Genomic DNA, 21,189 nt, shown 5'->3' with positions numbered 1-21,189 from the left:
GAATATTCTACTATCTCAACGAAAGTACATCCTAGAACTACTGCAGAAATCTGGTATGACTGACTGCAAACCAGTGTCTTATCCCATGAGCACCTCTCAACCATTGAGCCTAGCTGACGACCCCTACTCTATGATCTGGCACCATACCGTCAAATCGTTGGAGATTTTCAATATGTCACTCTTTCCAGACCAGACATCACATTTGCGGTGAACAAAGTCTATCAGTTCATGCATGCACCAACAAAAACTCATTGGTCTGTGGTAAAATGGATTCTATGATATTTGAAGGGAACGTCAAATCTTGGTCTCTTTATTCGCCATAACTCTGGATCCTCACTTCAAGCTTTCACTGATGCATCTTGGCAAAATGTGGTTTCTCCTGTTGAAGCTTACTCTGATGCTGACTAGGCAGGGGATCCAGACGACCGTCGGTGTATCGGGGGATATGCTATCTATTTGGGCTCTAACCTTATCTCATGGACTGCAAGAAAACAACACACCGTTTTCTGGTCTTCTACTGAATCATAGTACAAGGCTCTTGCTGACACTGTTGTAGAACTCACATGGCTTGAAGCTCTTCTAAACGACTCGACATCTCTACCAAGACGGCCCTAATACTCTGGTGTGATAACTTAGGTGCTACATATATCTCTGCAAATCCTGTATTTCATGCTCGTACCAAACATGTTGAAGTCCGGAGTAACACATATATTGCATACTGCATCGAAATGAAGTCCGGAACACATAACACAAAGACATGCTTGAATCACAAAGACATCAAGCACACTGAACTATTTCATCGGACCGAAGTTCGGAACTACCGCTAACTAAACGGGTTGGCATTGTGGCCGTAAACCCGTTCCTACTGGAAGGAAACTCACCTCACACTGCTGAAGTCCTGCTGACAAAACCCTAGCTGCTGGATAACAGAGTCCCGAATCTGTCAACATCAAAATAACACCCAATTAATAATTGGGTTCCACTACATAACCATAAGTACATACTTTGGATAAATACTACATTACCCCAAGCTTTGCTTATTCAATTCCAAGGCCCAAAGTCAACTAGGGATCAAAACCCAACATATGGCCCAACTTTCCAAATTGGGACCAAACCTCTACATGGACTTCCCTAAAGGCCTAATTGTTCAATCCAATCCAACATGTCTCATTCTAAGGGCCCAATATCATACAATAATCCAGGCCTAAACTATGGCCCATCTATGGCCCAATTTTTCAAATTGGGCCCAATCCTTCATATGGGCCTTACCCTAAAGCCCAACTAATTACTCTAGTCCATTTGATTATTCTTGGATGTCCCATTAATAAACCAATTACCAAAACCCAATCGAAGGCCCAAGTGAAACTAGGGTTTCACATAAAATGACGATTAGGGTTAAGTGTTTCTTACTTAACCCATTAAGGACTTAATCCATTAAGTCCTTTACTCTACTAGGTCAATGATATGGAGAAATTGGGCTTAATACAAAATCCAATCTCAATAGCCCAAAAATGGGTCCAATAAGTCTAAGGGCCAATTACTTACAATTAGGGTTTTTTTTTAAACCCTAATTAGGGTTTTTGACCCAAAACGTCCCCAACTCAGCAGCTATGGTTGGCAAGCGACGACCGGAAACCCAGCAACGGCGGCCAAAGCCCACCATCGGTTCCCATCGACGTACACGACGTCAGGCCAAAGAAGAATGAGGAAGAAACTGTAGGTGGTGGTGGTGCTCAATGGCGAGGCGGTAGGCGTCCCCTCTGATCGGAACAGTGAATGACGAACAAAAGGGAGATGGTGGCGACGCACTTGATGGAACAATGGTCTTCACCGGCAACAAGGCCATGATGGCATCTTGACGGTGAGGCAGAGGCGTCGGTGATCGAGGCTTCATCTGGTCGGAAAACGAGAAGGCCATCAGGCGGCGGCTGGAGAAGATGAGAAGAAGGCGACGACTGATTCCCTACTAGGGTTAGGGTTTGGGAGTTATAAGGTGACGGGAAGGAAGCTCACCGCGTATATCCTGCTCCCATACAAACTTCCATTCAATTTTGACACATATAGCCCCTCCTTATTAATTCTTCTTCAAATTAAAGCCCCAACAATTACCTTTTAGACCCTCAGGATACATATCCTTTACACCTTAAGTACAAATTTACTATACAACCCCTAATATCATAATTATAACATAATCAACCCTTCCACCTCATTTCCTCTTGAATTAAATCCAAATAATTACCACGAAGCCTCTGTCTTCATAAATATTTATAAACGGGGTCCAAAACTTTCACTTTTAATCCCCGGCTTCTAAAATGATGACAATTAGCTCTGGGACTTACATTTATTAATTTATTTAAATAAACGGGGAGTTACAAATTAAGTTTGATTTACTTTTACCAGTTACATTTTTTTTATATATATGGTCGTGTAACTTTTTTTTTATTTCATGTATTGTTTTATCTAAAGTTTATGTTTGAAACAATATACATTATGGAAAAAAAAAAAGCAGAAGCTATCGCAATTGGACTATTAACTACCTTGATACATAATAGGTTCATAAAGAAGTGGGCAAATGGAGAAATAAGATATTTCCTCATTACGAGGATTTGTGTATTATTTTTGGAAATGATAGAGCTCAAGGGAATAAAGCCAATGATTTCACCCAAATGGAAGAAGATGTAAACGCTAAAGAACAAACCGAACAAATAGAAGATGATTTTGAAGAACAAGTAACAGAAAGTGAAGAATTAGCAAGCGTACGTTCAAAGAAGAAAAAAAGTAAAATTGATCATATTGTTCAGAGAATAACTATTGCAACTAATGTGCTTGGAGAAAAAACTTGAAAAAGCAGTGAACAACATGAATCAAACAATACTAGGAGAAACAGAAGTACAAAAGAAAGTTTCCATGGTAATTTCCACTACTAGAAAAACAGCCTTTTACGACGCGCAATCAATGACACGCGCTGATAGAGGACACGCATTTGAGCGTGCTCTAAAAATTGATGTTAGTTTTCCAAAATATGAAGCATAGAGGGCACGCATTTTTGCGCGCCCTAAAATTAGTGTCTAATAAGAAATAAAAAAAAACACGGAGGGCACCTGAAATAAAATGTGTGTCGTCTAACCATGTCGCTTTATAAATTTGAATGAAACGCGCGTTTCATTTTGAGGGGGAAATGAAACCCAAAAATTAAAAAGCCCGCTTTGTTTCCATCGGCTGAAAACCCTAGCTCATCCCCACCGAAAACCCCCTTTCTTTCTTTCTTATCTCTCAATTCTCAAACTTCCATTCACCTTCCGCCATATGCTGCTTCTTCGACCCTTCTGATTGTCTCTCACCGCCGTCGACTTCCAATGAAAGACGACCGCTCTTCCCCATCACCATCTATCTTCCAAATTACTAGACTAACATCACCGACTTCTTTCATTCACCGCCTCATCCAACTGGATTAATCCTTACACCTTCTGCCGATCGATGTCAAACCTCTTCTGATAATCCACCGCCCATTCACAATTATCTCCATCTCCTTGTGGAAAACCCTCATCCAGTCTAACCTCCACATCTTCTAATCGATTGGGGCCACTTTCTTCCACTGATCAACACCAGGTGACAATCGGAGAAGATGGAGATGGAGTCGGCCACAATAGAAGTTGGTTGGTCCGCCTCTCTGTCGTTTACCAGCATGATCCCCCCTTCTTTCACTCTCAAAACCTAATCCCCATTTTTAATATATGTTTAATGTTTATATCTGTTCTCACATGAATTTCTATTTTTATTGAACCCACCGTTACCAGAAAGTGAGAGGGAAGGAGAAAGACGAACAAGAAGATTTAGGGTGACACACGTATGATGAAGGTTTCAAAGAGTAGAGACGAGCTTTTCTTTGTCCCAAACAAATGGTAAGAATTATTTGCTTCATTGAATATTTCTTCAGCCAATTATGTTTCCTAAAGTTTCTCCTGTTTTTCTCTTCCGTTACCATGACTCTTTCATCACACTTCTTTTGTTGTTTGAAGACCTCCTCTGTACCCCGCTCGGTGCGCACAAAGCTTGAGATTAGAGCTTATTCATGGGCCGATGGCAGTGGTTATTCAGATGTTTTCCCACCAGGTATTTTTTTTCCAAGGGTTTATGTGTCGATTATGTTTTTGGTTTGTTTTTACATTACTTTGTCTTGCCCATTTTATATTGAGATTTGAAAGGGTGTTTTACTATGCAGTCCAACTGTTCGATGAAATGCTTGAACCAAGGATTCGTTAGAGTTAATAACTTATAAGGAACTGCATTGGTGAGCCAATATCTTTATGAGGTTAGAGAAGTCAAGGATTAGGGGAGAAAATAGAGAAGCCACACGGAAGCTCAGGTCTTGCTTGCAGCTGTAACTGTTGCTGCTGAAATGTTATTTGATAATAGAGGTTCAATACGCCTGAAATTTAAAATTGTAATCATTTTTTGTGGTTTTTATTATAGTATATGTAATAAGTGTTTTTTGGTATTATCATTACTAATGTTGCTGATTTTTGGAACATATCAGGCAACTCATTTCATTGTCCCTGATCCTATATGTAGAACAGAGAAATTCTTTGTTGCTGCTGCATCTGGAAGGTAAACAACAAACATGAAACATCTCTTGCGTCTCGAGTCTTTACCTTGCTTTGTGATCGGTTTATCCATTTACACAACATGTTTGGACATAAAAATCGAAATTATCACCTCCTCTAAATCAGCATATCAATTTTTACCAAATCGTTGACTTCTACTTTCATATCCTTTAAACTACAAGTTCGTTCTTATTCTTTCTGCCAACTATTTTCAGATTATATCTCATCTACTGATTTTCAAATTTAAATCAATTACCCACTAATTAAATCCACAAAATCAGGAATAAAATCTCCAAAGTAAAATACCTTTCCGGAATTAAATAAATTATTTTGCCTCATTACTCTCTGCATATTTATATGAACCCATAGAATTGCATATCATTTTCTACTGCTATGCCCTCGAATTTGAGTGAAATTCTCTGCTCTGCTCTACAGATTTCTTAAAAGTTAGTAATTCTACCGATTTCTTAAAGGTTAGTAATACATTCTTTTCTAGTAGTATTTTCTTTTAAAATCAATCTGCACTTCAGTTTTTTTTTTCATATTTTTTTGTTCTTTTTTTTGTCTTTGTTTTCAAACTCCAATTATACAGTCAGTCAACAAGCAAAATCTTGCCCAACATTAAGTACAAAACATTATTTAACAACTTAATATAAATTTGGTCTTGAAGCATTAAGGTCCATTGTTATACTGATATACATTTTCTTTCAGAGATATAAGAATTAAAGTTCTGTGATTCATCATTTTTGTTTTATAAATTGCATCAGATTATTAAATGTAAAGTTTGTGGGCTGAAAATAATTTTATGTTCGCATATGTTGAATAAGTTCAAAGTTCGGAAATTATGGCTTTGTTGTACATTTTGATTTTTCAGGTAACATAATGAAAAATAAATTTTCTTCTAATTGTAGCAGTTGCTTGCATTTGTCTTTGAAATCGGGTGTATACATAGAAATATACTTTCATATTAGTAAAGATTGCCTTTTAGTTCTTTAAAAGAGTATGAATATATAAACATATTATACGTATTAAGTAAAAGCCAAATTACACAAAAGCTATGACTTATAGTTTTTTTAAAGGCATTGATGACCTGCCAAAGTTTTGATACTGTTCTTTTTTTTTTTTCTGTCATTTTTGTTGAAACTCTAAATCGTTTCTTTTAACATAAACTTCACACCGGTTTCTATTGTTTCATATATTTTTTTTCTCTCTTTTTTTTCTGTCATTTGTGTTCAAACTCTAATTCGTTTCTTTTAACATAAACTTCACATTGGTTTCTATTTTTTCATATATTTTTGTTCCTTTTTTTTTTTCCTGTCGTCGTGTTCAAACTCGGATTGATTTACAAGTTTACAACTATAGTCTTTCACATTTTATTTGTTTATTTTAGCATCATACTTATTGTTATTTTGTAATTCATCTTATATCTCTTATTTGTTTATTTTAACATCACACTTATTGTTATTTTTTAATTCATTTTATATCTGTTATTTGTTTATTTTAATTGCTAAGTGCACATTTTATACATTCTTTGCAGATCAATGGCGCAGATAAATGTTACTTTCATTCCAGAAACAGTCACTGTGTCATGTATTTTCAAACTGCAGGGGTATATTCGTCCATTTTATTTACTCATATGATCCCCTGAATAATCATGCACGAAATTTTGTCTAAAATTTAGCAAATTCAAAATTCAAATGTTTAAACAAATAACCAAATTTCAAAATTCGAACCAAAATCATATCTACCTGATTGTGTTTCCGCTCTTAACGAATGTGAGGGTATTCTTTTGAACGGCTTCAGTTTTCGCTTATATCTTCATATACAACATTTCTGAAAGAAAAAAAAAAACAGGTAAAATTTCTTCCACATAATGTATTTTCTGTTAAAAAACTAAGATTAACAATCAATTGATTATTTCTTACCTTCAATCTTGCTTTCTTCAATTATGGCTTTGTTGTACATATCTTAAACATTTCGGAAATTATGGCTTTGCTGTACATATCTTAAACATTTGAAAAAATTACATTTTATAATGAATGTAATGTATGAATCCAAATGCATTTTGAAGAGTAAAGATGAGTATGTGGTTGGATGATATGTGCCATTGGCAAAATGGCAAATGGTTTAGGTTTTTTAGACATCTCATGATGGAAACAATTATGTGCACAAGCTTTTTGTTTGAAATGCTTGTTTGCTCGTGGTTCATGCTATGTCAATTGTTTTGGTCATTTCAAAAATATTGCCGAATGAATAATCTACCAACTTTGCTTTCCTAATTATTAAATTTTTCATTATATTGCTCAATAATTAAGTTATAATTTTATTTTTATTTTTTTAATTTCTTATCCGTGGTGTCCACGGGTTATAACCTAGTAATTATAATATAAAACTATAAAAAATTTCATTTTTTGATATATATTTTTTGTTTTGTTTTGCAGAGGACACTAAAGAGAAAATCTTGCAAAGGATATTTTTTGTTTTATTTTGCAAAGGATACCCCTCATATTTTCCCAAATTACCCCTTCCTCTACAATGTTTTTTTGTTTCTGTGTATTTTGTGCATTAGGTAAAGTTGATGGAAGAAAGGAATATGAAGCCACTTGATTCAAATCTTGCAGCATTATCAGCAAAATGCAGTAAACACTTGGAGTTGAATTTGGCTAAGTCGTTCTTGAGTGAGATGGGCCAATGTACAACTGCTTATCCATATAATCAGCTGCTTGGAGCATTAGTCTTAAAGAATTATGAAAGGCAAGATGCAACTTTACTTAGTAGGAATTTGATGTAGAGTAGATTAGATGCAAGTTTAGATATTGTAAAAAATAGAATTGTATGACATTAAATTTTATGCAATAGATTGTATTTTTTGTATATGATATTTTCTTTCTATTATGAGACATTATATGCAAATTTAATTTAAAAATTAATAAATATATAAATATATTTTCTTTTTGAACATTTAAAATTATGATACGCAAAAATGTGTGTCATCTTCATTTATGACATGGCCTTTCTTGACAGGGACTTCCTTGATACGCATTGCGTGTTATAAACACGCGCGTCGTAAGGTTACGACACGCAAATGCGTGTCGTCTTCCTTTATGACAGGGCCTTCCTTGATACGCATTGCGTGTCATAACCGCGCGTCGTAAATGAGCGTCATAAATGCGCGTCGTAAATGCGCGTCGTCTCTCTTTATGACAGGGCCTTCCTTGACGCGCATTTGCGCGTCGTCTGAGCCCTTTACGACGCGCAATGAGCGTCGTAAAAGGCTGTTTTTCTAGTAGTGTTCTGAAATTTCAAAAATCCAGTCATGGAGCGCTTTGGATAGGTTCAAAGCAAGTCGAAAAATAATGTGTGATCCTGGAACTGTGCTAAGTTTTTGGAATTTGGAAGAACAAGATCGGGAGGATTTTGTGAAGTTTTATGTTGGAAGAGTGATACGAGCATAAACTAGGTACCTATACGTTGGTTTACATATTCATATGTGGTTAAGTATTTTATTTTTCAATTAATAATAATGAATACTATTTGTTGTTTTTTAATTTTAATTAAAAAACGTTTTATGGTTTGTTTGGTTTCATCGTATTACATGTTTTTTTATCTAGTTTCTATATATTGTAAAAGAGTATAATGAATAAACTTTGTAATTAAATGTAATTTTGTTATGTTTATTTTAAAAAGTTACAAAAACCACTTAAAATGTATTTTGGTCATATTACATAATTCATATTCCAATTCCTTTGACAATTCAACAAACCAAACAGAAAATAGATTCCATTCCATGTCAACCAAACACATATCAGTTTCTATTTCTTTCAAATAGTAATTCCTCCAAATTTCAATTCCTTTGACAAATCCCATTCATTGCAAAAACATTTTGCGAACCTTACAAGGCCTAAGACTTCTTCTCTTCTTATTCTTGGCTAGGAATCACCCAAAAACTCAAAGACTTCAAAAAAAAAATGGAGCTAGGGTTTCAGTGAGGGGTGAAGGGAGGTGATGAAGGTTGAGAGTGTGCAAACCCTAACCATCACATCCCTTAAATAGGGGCACAAACCCCAAAACCAGGGTTGTCATTAAACAGTTGTCATGCCGTGACCACAATAAAAAGTACCTATAATGTTTATGATATATTATGATAGTTCACTGGGTGTGAGACCCGTGTACTATACGAGTTTATAAAAAATAAAAAGTTTAATATCAATATGTAAACATTAAACATTTTATAAAGTAATTAAAAAAAGAAAGTAAATCAATGAGTTTGTAACATTTATGTGAATTTATTCTCAAATTAATAAAATGATAACTTTACATGAATAAAATGAGAACCCTCCATATATATAACCATAAATTCTTGAAATTTAATGTGAGAATGAAAAACCTCAAAAAATGACAAGTGGAAAATAAGAAAACCAAAAAAGCCCATGTGTCAAAATGAAGGAGAAGAAGACATGTGACAAAAAACATTCATTTATTAAAAAGAATGAACTTAATTTTATGAAATATAAATATGTGTTGGTGATTGAATGTGGCCGCATCCATATATTTGAAGTTTTACAAGGACAAAAACGTACTTATGAAAATTTATAACATTTTTTTGTTCTAATTAGTTCTATTTACAAGTTGAGGCTAGTCAATTTGGCTTAATGGTTCTAATCTAACTACTAAGTAGGAGGTCATTGGTTCAATTCCATGTAGACAAGATCACAAGATATATATTTATTTGTCATTAAAAAAAACTAATTCTATTTTTTCTGTTCCTATTTTTGGTTGTGCGCTTTCCTCCGATTAGGGTTTGTTTAAAACAAATCATGAAATGAATGAATGCTTAGTTATAATGGAAATGATTTGTAGACAATATTTATTTCTCATATACAACAATTCATGTTTTATAGAGTTGTATAAAAAAAATGTTATATATAAATATGATCCTTAATTATTCTTGTTCTTTGCTGATTTTTCTTGGATCCATACGCAGTTCTTCATGATGTTGTATTCAAAGAATAGAGTAAATTATACGAATAATCCCTATAGTTTAGGATAATTTATGTGTTTGGTCCTTAACTTATTTTTTTAACTCGGAAGGTCCCTATTGTTTGTTTTTGTTACGCGCTTGGTCACTGTCTTACATAAAAAATACTATTTTGCCCTTGATTTTTTGATTTATTTAAATAAACACACCTCTAATCTCACCCCTCACTTTATCTTACCTATCTCATCATTTTTTTTTATTTAAATAATAGTCTTTTTAGGTAAGATAAGGACCAAACGTGTAACAAAAACAAACATTATGGACCAGGAACATAAAAAAACAAACAGTAGGGACCTTCCGAGTTAAAAAATAAGTTAGGGACCAAGCGCGCAAATTACCCCAAACCATAGGGACCATTCGTGTAATTTACTCCAAAGAATATTGTTGTTTTAGTGTAGTGGTTTTTTAGGGCAAATTTGTAATTTACAACAAATGACCCAAAATTGAAAATCCTAGATTCCAATTCATGTGACCAATTCCAAATCCGTTCGAAACAATCCGTGAACAAAAGACGTTGAAAACAAATTTTGGATATGCCCTGGAGGCTCAAAGAACAAAAGAATCCCGAATGGTTTGCACTACTTTGCACGTCTTGGCTGATTAGAAATGCCCTTCCACGAAAAATCTACACCACTAGCAAATTATCCAAATCCCATATTCCAATTCAGCGAGCGAGTAGTGTCTTTTTCATTCATTGTCGTTAATACCAATACCGCCGTCGAATCCCCTGTATTGTATTGTATGTTTTATGAATCCCAGTCCTACCCGTCTTTTCTTTGCCTCAGTCTTCCATCTAATACTTTGGTTTGCATCGACTGTTTCACCTTTTGCTGTGGTATGTTGTATCTTGTGGGGGTGATTAAACGCAGTCGTGCAAGTTTATGTTACAGGTGCCGATTCAGTATTGCCAGTTTGGATTTTTGAAGAACATACATCGTCGTCCTCATTGAAATAATACGCAGACTAAGGTCAGATACTCGGATAGTTAGGAATCGATCGGACCATGTCAATACCAAAGGAGCCGGAGCAGGTGATGAAGCAAAGAGATGGATCTGTGCTTGGGAAAAAGACCATTCTTAAGAGCGACCATTTTCCTGGATGTCAGAACAAGCGACTGTCTCCCCAAATCGACGGCGCCCCAAATTTTCGCCAGGTGATCCTGTTCTTTCAATTTTATTGTTTCACCCTCTTTCTTATACTTCATAGATACACCCCTCTTTTCTTGTAGTGCTTAATTTCTCCAGAAAGCATGCGGGAACTTATGTATTCCTCCTTTTTTTACATCATTTTTTCCTCGATTTGACCATTGAAAGTCCGGTTCATTTGCTTCATGAAATCATCAGGCCGAATCATTGCGTGTACATGGTGTTGCAATCCCAACTATTGATGGGATTAGGAACGTTCTTACATATATTGGGGCTCAAATTGATGGGAAGCAAGCAAATGTTCTTTGGATAAACCTACGCGAGGAACCAGTACATTGTCTTATACCCTTTCTTTATTGCTTATAATTTCTTAGAATTGGCAAATGATTTTTTTTTTCATGCTTCCACTTGTTATGGCAATAACTTTAGGATTCGATGTCCTGAATAACAGTGGTAAAACTCTTTCTTGGAACAGGTGGTTTATATCAATGGACGACCATTTGTTTTGCGCGAGGTTGAGAGACCCTTCTCCAATCTTGAATACACGGTGTGTGCTTATTTTTTCTCCTCAAATCACAACTTCCACTTCAGATTTACAATATTTTGTTTTACTTTCTTTCTGTTGATAAACATGCTGATTTATCCCATTTTATATCTAAACTTTGATGTTATTAATAGGGTATCAATAGGGCAAGGGTGGAGCAAATGGAAGACCGGTTGAAGGAAGACATATTACTAGAAGCTGCAAGGTTATTCTTTTTTGCATGTTTCTGTGTATGATTCGGATACCCATTTTTCTTATCATCTCAATACCTGTCTGGATAACAGATATGGAAATAAGATCCTAGTAACTGATGAACTACCAGATGGTCAAATGGTGGATCAATGGGAGCCAGTCACACCCGACTCTGTCAAAACACCACTACAGGTTCATCATACTAATATCTTTTTCTATGAAATTTAATGTTCATTTTGAAGATCTATTTCATAATTCCTTTCTCCATTGTAGGTCTATTTAGAACTACAAACAAGAAAATTCCTTGTTGACTATGAACGCATTCCAGTAACAGATGAAAAATCACCCAAGGAACAGGATTTTGATACGTTGGTGAGTGCTATTTTCATTTAACAAAATGAAAATGTTTAACCTAGCTTATACTTTTATATATGATTTGTGTTTATGATCTTTATAGGTTGATAGAATTTCAAGAGCCGATCTCAAGACAGAAATAATCTTTAATTGCCAAATGGGGCGCGGACGTACCACCACAGGGATGGTCATTGCCACATTGATCTATTTCAACCGAATAGGAGCTTCTGGTACTTTTTTTTTTTTTTTTTTTTCTGTCAAGTTTATGTTATATGATTGCATGCTTTTACAATATCTTATTATTAGGTATCCCAAGAACAAATTCAATTGGAACAATTTCTGTCTGTGGCTCAAATGCTACTGACAACATGCTAAACACAGAAGAGGCTCTTCTTAGAGGGGAATACACCGTCATAAGAAGCTTAATCCGTGTCTTAGAGGTATGCTAATGAACCTTTTTGCTTACAAATTTCCCATTGCAACATTCTCGACTCGATTAACTTCTTTTTGATTGACATGGTTTTAGGGCGGTGTTGAAGGCAAACGACAGGTGGACAAAGTAATTGACAAGTGTGCCTCCATGCAGAATTTACGTGAGGCGATTGCAACATATAGAAATAGTATTTTGAGGCAACCTGATGAGATGAAGAGGGAGGCGTTGCTTTCGTTTTTTGTTGAGTACCTTGAAAGATATTACTACCTTATATGCTTTGCTGTATATCTCCATACAGAAAGAGCAGTTCATATTCCTAAATCCCCTCACAATCACAATCTCAATTTCTATGATTGGATGAAAGCAAGACCTGAGCTCTATACCATTATTCGCAGGTACATAACAGTAACACACTTCCATGTTTGATTATATATATAAAGTTTCATGTTCTAAAAAAGTTGTATCTTGCTATTGCAGGTTGTTGAGAAGGGACCCAATGGGTGCACTTGGTTATGCAAATATAAAACCATTAAACAAAATAAGCAAACCTAATAATGATGGTCACCCTTGTGAGATGGGAATAGTTGCAGTGTCAAGAACTGGCGAGGTCTTAGGAAGTCAAACTGTTTTAAAAAGTGATCATTGTCCAGGCTGTCAACAACCGAATTTGCCCGAGAGAGTAGAGGGCGCACCTAATTTTAGGGAAATTCCTGGGTTTCCAGTCTATGGTGTTGCAAATCCAACTGTGGAAGGAATTAAATCTGTTATGCAAAGAATAGGTAGCCCTAAAGGTGGCGGGGGCAGACCCGTCTTTTGGCACAACATGAGAGAAGAACCTGTTATTTACATTAATGGAAAGCCCTTTGTGCTTCGTGAGGTTGAAAGACCCTACAAAAACATGCTTGAGTACACGGTATATATAGTAATAATTCTCTCTCATTTTTAATGTTTATTATTTAAATATACTCAAGTCTCTAAGTGGTTTAATGTAGGGAATTGACTGTGAAAGAGTGGAGAGAATGGAAGCTCGATTGAAAGAAGATATTCTCAAAGAATCTGAACGTTATGGAGGTGATATTATGGTAATTCATGAAACTGAAGATGGAAAGATATTTGATGCATGGGAGCATGTAAGTTGTGATGTGGTTCAGACCCCACTGGAGGTATTCAGATCTTTAGAGGCAGATGGGTTTCCTGTAAAGTACGCTCGTGTACCCATTACGGATGGAAAAGCTCCAAAAAGTTCAGATTTCGACACACTGGCTCTCAATATCTCATCAGCATCAAAAGATACAGTCTTTGTATTCAACTGTCAAATGGGCAGAGGGAGGACAACTACCGGGACTGTAATCGCATGTCTGGTCAAACTCCGAATTGACCACGGACGACCCATCAGGATTCTACTCGATGACATGGCGTGTGGCGACTCGGACAACTGTACATCAAGTGGCGATGAAGGGAAACCGAGAGTGCATTCGAATCATTCTTTTGGTATAAATGACATCCTTCTGCTGTGGAAAATAACAAGGTTTTTTGATAATGGGGTGGAATGTCGAGAAGCTTTAGATGCGGTGATTGATAGATGTTCAGCATTGCAAAATATACGCCAGGCTGTACTGCAGTATAGAAAATTATTTAATCAACAGCATGTCGAGCCACGCGAAAGGCGGGTGGCATTGAACCGTGGGGCCGAGTATTTGGAACGTTATTTTCGGTTAATTGCTTTTGCAGCATATCTTGGAAGTGAAGCATTTGATGAACAAGGGCAAGGGCAGGAATGTAAAATCACCTTTAAAAGTTGGTTGCATCAAAGACCGGAAGTACAAGCTATGAAATGGTCAATAAGATTGAGACCCGGACGCTTCTTTAGTGTTCCTGTATATTTTCTCCAAATTTCATTTTCATTTTCATAAAATATTTATTTATTTTTCTCACTCTCACCTGTATGTGTTTTGGTTTGTAGGAAGAGTTGAGAGCTCCACAAGAATCTCAACATGGTGATGCGGTAATGGAGGCGATTGTTAAAAAACGTAACGGCTCTGTTTTAGGGAAGGGGTCGATATTAAAGATGTACTTTTTTCCTGGTCAAAGAACTTCTAGTCATATACAAATCCATGGTGCTCCACATGTTTTCAAGGTAAACTAAGTGGCTGTTTCATTTTCTTGAAAAATCTCTCTTTTGAGTGGCTGAATTGGTAATCATGTCTGTCTTGATTAAGTGTTTGATACATAAGGTTTGTTTCTTTTCTAGACTGAATAAACTGCCTTAGCGTGACTAAATGACCATTTTATCCTTATATTTAAATAAAATCACAATATTCATCATTTTTAAAATGAGAGTTGTTAGGAAAAAAAAAGGGTATATAGGTGAAGGGTTATTGTTAAAATGACTGAATGAGTATTGATGTTTGTGTGGATAAAGTACTGTATACAAAAGGTTTGTATATTTGTTGGACTGAATAAACTGTCTAAATGAGACTAAATGACCATTTTACCCTTACATTCCAAAAACAAAATTCACAAATATTAATAATTTTTAACAATATTCATCAATTTTAACATGAGAGGAGCTGAGATGAAAGAAGACTAAGGACAAATAGGTAAAGGGTTAGTGTCTTAATACATTAAGCCAGACTTTTTTAGCTTGACTCAGTAAGTCATTCTGTCCAGATTAAGTAAAAAAGAAACAATTATGTATAGCATTCCAGATTAACTGCTTAGCCTTTTAGGTTCATCAAGTAAAAAAGAAAGTCATATATAGCTGTACACAGTGCAGATTAAGTGCTTTAACTCTTTAAGTCAAAAAGAAAAGCCCTTAAAAATGTGTTGAACCAATAAAGAAATTGGAGAAGTTAAATGTAAATTTTTTATCTTATTTTATTTTATTCAGGTGGATGGGTATCCTGTGTATTGCATGGCAACTCCAACAATTTCAGGTGCCAAAGAGATGCTAACTTATTTAGGTCCACAAAAAGTGATGTTAACTGACTTGCGTGAAGAAGCTGTTGTTTACATAAATGGGACACCTTTTGTTCTTAGGGAATTAAATAAACCTGTAGACACACTCAAGCATGTGGGTATCACTGGATCAGTGGTTGAACACATGGAGGCTCGGTTAAAGGAGGATATTATATCAGAAATTAAAAAATGTGGTGGCAGAATGCTTTTACACCGTGAAGAATATAACCCATCATTAAATCAGGCAAATGTAGTAGGATATTGGGAGAATATATTTGTGGAAAATGTTAAGACACCTACTGAAGTGTATTCTGGTTTGAGAGATGATGGATATGATATAGTTTACACAAGGATACCTTTGACTAGAGAGAGGGAAGCTTTAGCTTCTGATGTTGATGCTATTCAGTACTGTATGGACAAGTAAGTGTCTGTTTCTTAATCCACTTAATACAATACATTAAGCCCTTGTATTGTAATACATGGGTATCTGACCCAGTATATGATATATATGGTTGTTGTGCAGTTGTGCAGGGTGCTATTTGTTTGTTTCTCACACGGGATTTGGGGGTGTTGCGTATGCCATGGCTATTATATGTTTAAGACTTCAATCTGAAGGGAAGTTATCATCATTACCACTAACAAAAAGTGGTAATCAAGATTTATTATCTTCTAATGAAGCGCGTGAAAAGGGTGATTATCGCGATATACTTAGTCTTACTAGAGTTCTTGTTCATGGTCCTGAGAGTAAATCAGATGTCGATATTGTTATAGAGAGGTATGCTGCACTTTTTTGGATAAAGATGCCAAAAAAACTAATGTATTTGAGAAGTAATATTTTCTGTTGTTATAAAGGTGTGCTGGAGCTGGGCATCTTAGAGATGACATTCTGTTCTATAGTAAGGAACTTGAGAAGGTTCAAGGGGATGATGATGATCATCAAGCATACATCATGGACATGGGTATCAAAGCATTGAGGTTGGTTGTAAATTTTTATATGAGAATGAATTTGCTTTCTTTGTAGTTTTTTAAAGCTTGCTTATGTTATAGACATCTAGGGTTTGTTTTTTCCCCATTAACTCATGTATGTGTGTGGGTAAATTGACTGAACGGGTAATGGTGTGTGTCTGGATAAAGTGTTGTATACATAAGTTGTGTTTCTTTTCTAGACTGAATAATCTGTCTTAATGACTGACTAAATAACCTTTTTATCCTACATTCCAAAATACAAATTTCACAATATTTATGAGTTTTAACAATATTCATCAATTATAACACAAGGGGAATTGGGATGGAAAAAAAGGGACAAATAGGTAAAGTGTTGGTGTCTTAATGCATTAAGTCAGGATTGTTGGCTCACCGTATTAAGTCATTCTTTCAAGATTAAGTAAAAAAGAAACAACTGCCCAGTTTCTTTCATGAGTCGGAACATATACTTAAATGGTAAGTATTTATGTTGTTGTGCAGGCGTTACTTTCTACTGATAATGTTTAGATCATATCTGTATTGCACTGGCACTGGCACTCATGATAGAGAGATGGAATTCACAAGCTGGATGGCGGGGAGACCTGAACTTGGTCATCTTTGTAATAATCTCAGGATAGATAAATAATGTAAATGTAGATGTAGATGTAAATGTAAATGTATGTATGCACTACCATGTGCTATGTAGTTGTGCCTTGTGCCTTGTGTCTTGTTTCTTGTTTGTGTATATCTTCTAATCTCGTATCTCCTACTCCTACCATTCATTCTTTTTCTTCCACCCAAGTCAACTCATATGCCCAGATATTAATGATGTTACCATTCATTGGGGATGGTATATGCTGATGATATTGTATCACTAGGTATCAACTCAAGTTGTGATGAGGTCAGGTAGTAGATTCTAGATGGTTGGTTGGGTTTTCAATATTCTTTAGCTTTCATATTCTGTATTATAATTCCAATTAAAGCTTACAAAATTTTCATCATATGTAAGAGCCACTTTTAGAATGCAGATCTGCTTCTTTTATGCATGTTTCCAGCCAAAAATATGTGAATCTGATCATCAACAACATGCTGCTATAGTGTATGCTACGAGCTTATGCTACATGTATCCGTTAATACCCTTGTTAATTACAGGGTTAATTGGGGCTATGCAAAAGATATATTATGGGCTTAATTTAAGCAAAGTGAAATGCAGAAAAACACAAGCTATTCTGAGTTTCTTATTAAAAAAAAGGAACTCCATTAAACTTGTAAGACCATCTATATCGGTGTAATGTCATTAATCTTTTAATTATGACACATTAGCTTTGCAATGACTATTTATATCAGTATAATAACACTTATCTTTAAAAAATGGTCCCTACTGCCATATCAACTATATATATATATATATATATATATATATATATATATATATATATATATATATATATATATATATATATATATATGGGATAATGACTTAAAAGGGTAATATATTATTGGATTTGTACACATTTGGTCACTGAGTTTTTTCTGTCTACATTTACCCCTTCAACTTGTTAAACTGTACACATTCAGTCATTATGACCGATTACTCCAGGTTAGCCGGGAAAAAGTCTTAATAGGGTAATATATTTTTCATTTTGTACACATTTAGTCCGTAATACTTTTGTACACATTTAGTCCTTAATATTTTTTTGTTTCAAAATAAGTCATTTTTGTTTTTGTACTCATTCAATAATTATGAATGATTTCTTTAGATTTTTCTCACGACATCTTACGTGGGACAATCATTAATGAAGTGTGTGGGGTTATTGATGTTTATATGTAACGTCTCATTTTCACAACCAAAAAAACTCAATTTTTAAATAAGGCAAAACTCTCTAATTATAAATCTATTATTAAGAAAAAACATTTATTCCAAAATACATTGATCGAAAATCAGAGTAATATAGAAAACGAATAATCCTCAATACTGTTGATGTGTGTGTACAGTCCTGCCTTCGCCTTTCCACGATCAGCGATAGAACTTGAAAACATTAACAATTGGGTAAGTACAAAGTTTAACGAGTTTCCCCCGAAATACCCAATACAACAAATGTATTATCATGCATAACAAGCCCACACTCATTAGAATGGAATACACTAGCCCAATCAGTCATCAAACAAGAATGCTAACATGCAACAGATCCAATCAGTCATCAGACTGGAATACACAGGGTTTGTTGGTCTGCCGCCTTAACCCAACCACTCTTCTCAAGCCTCCGTGTCTACGACTTACCGGGTATCTTGGCCTACAATATATAACACGACCGCCTCAACCTATCCCACCACCATATGACTATCCCACGCAAGATGTCGTGAGAAAAACTTAAAGAAATCATTTTGCAACAAAAACAAAAATGACTTATTTTGCAACAAAAAAAATATTAAGGACTAAATGTATACAAAAATATTAAGGACTAAATGTGTACAAAATGAGAAATATATTACCCTATTAAGTCGTTTTTACCGGCTAACTTGAAGTAGCCAGTCATAAGGACTAAATATGTACAGTTTAACAAGTTGAAGGGGTAAATGTGCACGAAAAAAAAACTTAGTGACCAAATGTGTACAAATCGAAATATATATATATATATATATATATATATATATAGTTTAAATAAATAAAATATTAAAATAGAAAACATTATTATATATATCTTAAATTTGGGGGACCCTTACCTACAATAAGCTTTTTCATTTTTAAAATTGGCCACAAAAGTTTCTTCTTTTCATATTTTTGGCACCCTACTTTTTTTTTTTTGTTACACTTTGCCACATTATTTTCGTTTGTTTTGAATCGGTTGCTCAGACCTGATGCGTTGTCTTTTTCTTGACATGCGTTGTCTTCTTCTTGACAATGGTGTCCTACACAGTTTTTATTCCCCAATTAAATTACTCCACCACACCACCACCGACTCCAGCCCGATGTTTGGTCCACCGCCTTCCCTTTTATCTCTATTTCCTCCTATACATATTTTAAGCCCTCCTCTCCGCCTAGGAGGCACCTATTTGGTTGAAGGCACGGGTCGCATCTAGTCTTTCTGAGTGTCGCCCACCGCCATCGACTTCCTATGAAAATCACCGTCTCTCTTCCAAATTACTATGAAAATCACCGTCTCTCTTCCAAATTACTATACTAACATCAGAGTGTTTGTTCTTTATAGTTGTGACCCAAAACCCTCTCACCACCACCGCCCCATACGTCGCTGCTCGCCACTACCGTATAGAAACATGAGTGTAATCGATCGTCTCCACCCGGGTTTCGATTTCGGGGTTAGGTATGTTATCCGAACCTTCCATCTTCCATTAAAGACGGGGTATCAAGTTTCCACCACTGTTCTTCCTTCTCATGCACTAACTCTCATCTGCTGCTGAAAAATTAACCGATTAGAGTTGAAGCAGGTTGAGATAGGAATCGACGATGTGTATGTGGAAGTTTCAATGATTCCCGATGTTCAGGTGAGATTTCATTTCGATTTACCTATATAATCTAGCAACTGGATAAGAGATGTGGTGAAACAGAGGTTGAAGAAGCCGACGATGGAGGTTTTGAAGAAAAACCATCAACACCACACATGTTCTGCATAAGTGTAACTGCTTCTGATATCAACACCCATGGTTGACTCTCTGTTCTACCACCTATTCCTCCCGTTCTTAAAGTCTCCATCCTCAAAGGACTGCTCTCTTCACTCACCGCCTTTGTCATCACCGGACATCCAATGTCTCTTCATTTATTCTTGGAAACCAAATAGTTTTTAGGATAATTTTAAACACCTTAATGTGATTTCGTGTTTTTTTCAGGGATAATTAGGTTGGTTTTGATTTTTGATACAAAGTTTTTTGTTTCATCTTTGCGAATTGAAATGTGAGCTAGTGTGGCTATCTTTTCTGCAAGATTAGATGAGGAATTCTCTCAACAGATGCTAATACTTACCATGAAGAAGGTACTTTGGTTTCTTAGGTACATTTAGATGCTAATAGTGACTTGTAGTTTCTTTTGGTTTCTTAGGTACATTTAGATGCTAATAGTGATCATAAAGAAGGGACTTGTATTGGATGTTTCATTCTATCCGATTAGAATTAGTTGAAGCCTCTGATTGGATGTGATGAACTGTAACGAGGAGTGGGCGAAAATGAAATCCAAATATGAAAACTTGCTTATGTAAGTGCCGACATAACTGAAGGGTTACTCCTTACTACTTTTTTTTTTCTACAGATTACCATCTTATTTTCTTTATGTATCTAGAATGATAGTGGTGCTTTTGGTTTTAACAAAAAAATATACTCTCAATGACTTTGTTGCAAGATCAATCCAACTAATTGTAGTTAACATTGCCTTAAAAAGTATTTGTGAATACATAAATAGAGACATTGGATCGACTTCTCAGCTGGTAAGTTTATGTTCAATTGCAAACTCAAGGGGCATGTTTTGAATGTTTTAAAGTTGAGAGCAGTAATTAAACTCTTTTTTTTTTTTTTTTTTTTTTTGTCTATTTGTAGTTGTTTCTGCCTTTCTGGTGAAGAATGTCGTCTTCATTATAATGTATGTAGACCTCATTTTATCCTATTTTTCTCCAAATTAATTTTTTTTCTAAAGGTTGCTACTAAATTTTATAAGAAATGAATTCTAGAAATAGAAAAGAAGAAAATGATGAAATAAAAGCATTAAAAGGGCTTTGAAGGTGGTACGTTCCATTTCTGTCAAGTATGTTTCATACTGATTGTAACACCGTAAATTTTCGAACAAATTTTTCATTTTAAAATCATATAATTCTCATAAAACATATCACAAAAAAAACTCTTATTTAATTTATAAAACACGACTCCATAATTGCTTTATTAATAATCCATGATCCTTAAAACATAACTCATTTTCTGGTGTGTACAATCAAGTTGGTGCTTTCCCGTGATCC

At 35.2% G+C, this 21,189-nt stretch overlaps 1 protein-coding gene and 1 long non-coding RNA gene across 4 annotated transcripts; both read left to right on the top strand.

Moving 5' to 3' along the window:
* Positions 1–10,157: 10,157 nt before the first annotated feature.
* LOC145076611 (metal ion-binding protein) lies at positions 10,158–16,959 on the top strand. 2 transcript variants are annotated; one of them, XM_079022427.1, is made up of 17 exons: positions 10,158–10,381; positions 10,512–10,795; positions 10,986–11,117; positions 11,263–11,334; positions 11,466–11,536; positions 11,616–11,715; positions 11,797–11,895; positions 11,981–12,107; positions 12,184–12,317; positions 12,404–12,705; positions 12,788–13,223; positions 13,303–14,187; positions 14,274–14,447; positions 15,201–15,688; positions 15,792–16,043; positions 16,121–16,243; positions 16,733–16,959. In XM_079022427.1, the coding sequence occupies exons 2-17, from the start codon at positions 10,646–10,648 to the stop codon at positions 16,875–16,877; spliced, it is 3,690 nt and encodes a 1,229-aa protein (XP_078878553.1). In that variant the 5' UTR covers positions 10,158–10,381; positions 10,512–10,645; the 3' UTR covers positions 16,878–16,959. The 2 variants fall into 2 exon arrangements, with proteins under 2 accessions (XP_078878553.1, XP_078878552.1); XM_079022426.1 differs by lacking the exon at positions 10,158–10,381 and having other exon boundaries at positions 10,388–10,795.
* Positions 16,960–19,097: 2,138 nt separating this feature from the next.
* On the top strand, positions 19,098–20,671 carry LOC145073400 (uncharacterized). 2 transcript variants are annotated; one of them, XR_013691342.1, is made up of 3 exons: positions 19,121–19,554; positions 19,679–19,997; positions 20,078–20,671. It is a non-coding gene; the product is annotated as an uncharacterized LOC145073400 (long non-coding RNA). The 2 variants fall into 2 exon arrangements; XR_013691341.1 differs by having other exon boundaries at positions 19,098–19,554; positions 19,679–20,671.
* Positions 20,672–21,189: the final 518 nt, after the last annotated feature.

This window comes from Lactuca serriola, chromosome 9, assembly GCF_051521515.1.
Source record: "Lactuca serriola cultivar US96UC23 chromosome 9, Lser_US96UC23_V15, whole genome shotgun sequence".
NCBI classification, from domain to species: domain Eukaryota; kingdom Viridiplantae; phylum Streptophyta; class Magnoliopsida; order Asterales; family Asteraceae; genus Lactuca; species Lactuca serriola.
This window is presented reverse-complemented; position numbering and strand designations above follow the sequence as displayed.

What these genes read in the sequence shown, in the direction of transcription:
- LOC145076611 (XM_079022427.1), top strand. Translation starts at nt 10,646, where the DNA reads ATGTCAATACCAAAGGAGCCGGAGCAGGTGATGAAGCAAAGAGATGGA. An exon ending in ATATTACTAGAAGCTGCAAG is followed by an intron (nt 11,537 to 11,615) that starts GTTATTCTTTTT and finishes TCTGGATAACAG; the next exon opens with ATATGGAAATAAGATCCTAG. An exon ending in AACAGGATTTTGATACGTTG is followed by an intron (nt 11,896 to 11,980) that starts GTGAGTGCTATT and finishes TGATCTTTATAG; the next exon opens with GTTGATAGAATTTCAAGAGC.